Source organism: Ciona intestinalis, chromosome 1 (assembly GCF_000224145.3).
Source record: "Ciona intestinalis chromosome 1, KH, whole genome shotgun sequence".
Lineage (NCBI taxonomy): Eukaryota > Metazoa > Chordata > Ascidiacea > Phlebobranchia > Cionidae > Ciona > Ciona intestinalis.
Window position 1 is genome coordinate 230,081 of NC_020166.2, and position 3,597 is coordinate 233,677.

The 3,597-nt window shown below is 35.1% G+C and overlaps 1 protein-coding gene across 1 annotated transcript in view; it reads left to right on the forward strand.

Moving 5' to 3' along the window:
- LOC100180970 (ATPase family AAA domain-containing protein 2) overlaps positions 1-1,053 on the forward strand; it is an 18,143-nt gene extending 17,090 nt beyond the window's left edge. The window contains exons 22-23 of the mRNA XM_026836195.1: positions 331-435; positions 615-1,053. Of these exons, the coding sequence (XP_026691996.1) occupies positions 331-435; positions 615-680 (171 nt within the window). The 3' untranslated portion in view covers positions 681-1,053. The remainder of the gene's footprint in view (positions 1-330; positions 436-614) is intronic.
- The last annotated feature ends 2,544 nt before the right edge of the window (positions 1,054-3,597 follow it).

A 3,597-nucleotide genomic window follows, 5' to 3' on the forward strand; every position in this document is an offset into this window, starting at 1 on the left:
AAGTTTACATTGGGATTTAGGTTTACATTGTAGGTGCGTGGTTTGACTTGTTTTGTGTTTAAATGGTGTTTTACATTTTGATTTAAGATTGTTATTTAATACATAAATACATGCATAAAAATTAAATACATAGGCACATACATAGTTCATACATACATATATACATATATGTACGTATTTAAAACATAGATTGAAGATTTAATCGTGGTATTGGTTGCTCTAACTTGGTAAAATGTTGATATGTCGAAAAAAAGAAAAATAAAAATATTTTTTTCTGAAACAAAAATTTGATTTTTCAGAAACAAAACAAAAAAGTTTTTTTTCCTGCAGGTCACATCAAAGTTAGACATAGCTGATCTAGAACGTTTGTATTCGATCCTTACAAGGAGTATCTACAAACACAGACATCAATACGATAAGACTCAACTGGTACAAGTAAGTAAATACAAAATACTCTACAATAGAAAATATAAATAAAATTTTTTTTGTCATATTTTGTCCAGTTTTTCTATACGTTCATGTTTTTTTAATTTTTTTTGTCCAGTTCTTTTTTATTTTATTAATAAACTTTGTCCACCATATTAATTTGCACTTTTAAACCCTTTTTTTCCTAGGATTTACAAAACGAAGTTATTCAGTTCATGTCATCAGTGCCTGGTGACGCCTCAATCATTTCATAGAATGCAGAAACCGTTATTGTGTAGAAACATTAGTTCCTGTTCTAAAGCTGCCATCTCCATAGCTTTATAATTGAAAGTACAATGCCTATGTTTGCTGTTGTAGTAGGAGGGGTAAGATGGGACACCTTATCATTCTGTTTCTCGTGTCATTTGTATAGTAAACAAAAAAATTTAAATAAAAAACTGTATCTTCAGGACTCCCATTGGCCGTTGTTATTTGTTTAAAACACGATCAGGGTATTTGGATATTAAGAGCTAAAGGTGTCCCATCTTTCCCTACCCTACTATATAGTTTGTTCTGTTGACGCTGCTTCGAAGTAGCAACAGTTGTTTTGAGGTTGTTTTCATTGAAGGTAATAAACCTGTTACTCTATACCTGGCGTTTTCATTGAAAGACACTGAAACCATAGTTTCACATCGATGGAATTTCCTTGGTCGATTTTTATCAGAAATAAACCACTGACGAATTTCGGACATTTCATAGAACACGCAAAAGATGGCCTGCGTTTTCGGCAACACCTACATGTGCGAGCAATTATTCTCAAAAATGAAACTTAATAAGAACAAAATGCGAACACAAATCACTGATTCGCATTTAGACGGAATACTTCATCTTGCTTCTTCTTTGAAACCAGACATGGAAAAGCTTTCGAAAGTCAAGCAACATCGCACTAATCAACCAAACTTACCGCGGTTTAAAGCGTTTGTGTTCTTATTCTCGTTTTTAATAAATTGTTATTAAAATACGCGAGTTTTCCATGTGCGGCGCGCGCGACAAATTTTAAACTGCGATTTGGGCTGTGCAATGAAAAAAGTTGCTGACTCTGCAACGTATAAGCTGCCAGGACTTCTCTGGGAATTGCGGGCCATTCGGCGCCTTACAATAATCCGCCGATTTTGATGATTCGCCATTTTGAGATATATTTATTCGACCATAACAGTGAATAGAAACAACTGTTCGACTAAAATGAACCTATATGGCCACTTACTTGCCAAATAGGACGCCTGTATTTGATTATTCATTGTATAGTAGAGTAGGGGAAGATGGGACACCTTGGCACATTATATCTATTCATCCTGATCGTGTTTTAAACAATTAATAACGTTTTATGGGTGTCGTGAGTATACAGTTTCATAATTCTTTTAATGTTCTTTGTTTACTACCAAATGTGACGAGAGAATAGAATGAAAAGATGTCCCATCTTCCCCCACCCTACTATATACAAGCACATATATGCATTGAATCCTATGCTACATTGAGAATGATATATTTAGTTAATACGTCACAAAAGTTATAAATTCTCTTGGAAATTCTGCTTCACAGTAAAGCGGGCGTTCTAGTCAAGCGTAGATATCTATGTAGGGTGGGGAGAGATGGGACACCTTTAGCACATAATATCCAGAAATTCTGATCGTGTTTTAAATAATTAACAAGGGTCCATGCTGGGAGTTGTAATGGTTGCGGTTTTATAATTGTTTGAATATTCTTTGTTTACTACCAAATGGGACAAAAAAAGATTAGAAACTTTTTATCCCATCTTACCCCACCCTGCTATATAGCCAATACGTGGCACCAAAAACCTGGGTAATTCCCTGGTATTTGAAAAAAATGAGGAAGTAGCCTACGTTCTGTGTCACCATACACCTGAGACGTGGGTAGTTCCTCTGTCGCTGATGTAGCTGGTCTAACTGTTAAGTGGGGTAGCCCAACTTGCTATATAGTTTAGCTTTTACTGTGTATCAAAGCTATTATGTTATTTCTGTTATACCAGGCAGAAGGTAAATGATCGGATAGTCGGAAACAGACTAGATTTTTGAAGCAGATTTAGCCTTAAAACATATTTATATTAAACGGCATGTTTTTAAAATAATGAATAAAAATTGTGGCAAAACAGCAAACAGTTCAAAGTTGTTAAATATGTATTGTTGTATTTATGTCGTTTTTAAGGCGGCGACCGCACGTTTTATTTCTTGTATTTATTTGATCAAAATGTTCAGTTTTAAAGGTTTTTGTTTCGATTCTTGTCTCATGTTTTGGATATGGTTCAATTTTCAATATGGTTCAAGTCATTTTAGAAATGCAAATAATCGTTATGTTATGTTAAGGTATCTATAGGAAGATATATGTTAACTGCCTTGGCCATTGTTTGTGTTTCTAAAAGTTAATAAGTAACTTAATGTTGCAAGTTGTATTTGAAGAAGTTTTCTGGCTGCAGTGAGCATTTAAGTTAAAAGTATTCATCTGCGGATTAATATATATAGTAGGGTGGGGGAAGATGGGACACCTTTTATTCTATTTTCTGGTCCCATTTTGTACTAAACAAAGAACATTCAAAGAATTATAAAACCGTATCCTCACGACTCCCATATGCCGTTGTTAATTGTTTAAAACATGATCAGAATATTTGGATATTATGCGCTAAAGTGTCCTACTCTTCAGTATACTACATGTATTTCACCAACGTAGAAAATAGATTCAGGGGGTATAGGGCCAACATAAGGAAACTTATATGCAAATGTATTATTGTCTTTGCGCGATTCATCATACAACTTACGTCATAAGCGCCAACTCTTTTTTATTGTTCGTCACAGTCACGCTATATTGGTCTCCATTGTTATTCGGGAACCGTATCCAACTGTAGAAGCGAGTACTGTATAGTTGTACAATACAAAATTGCGACACAAAGGCGTAAGACTCTATTGTTGCATCGTGTTACACGTTCACAACCAACTAAAGATTGTAACTTGGAAACCAAAATACTATATAGTAGTGTGGGGGAAGCTTGGACACCTTTAGCACATAATATCCAAATATTCTGATTGTGTTTTAAACAATTAACAACGGTCTATGGGAGTCGCGAGGATATGACACCGGCGCCGTGGCGTAGTGGTTGGCGCGCCTGCCTGTAGCGCGGAG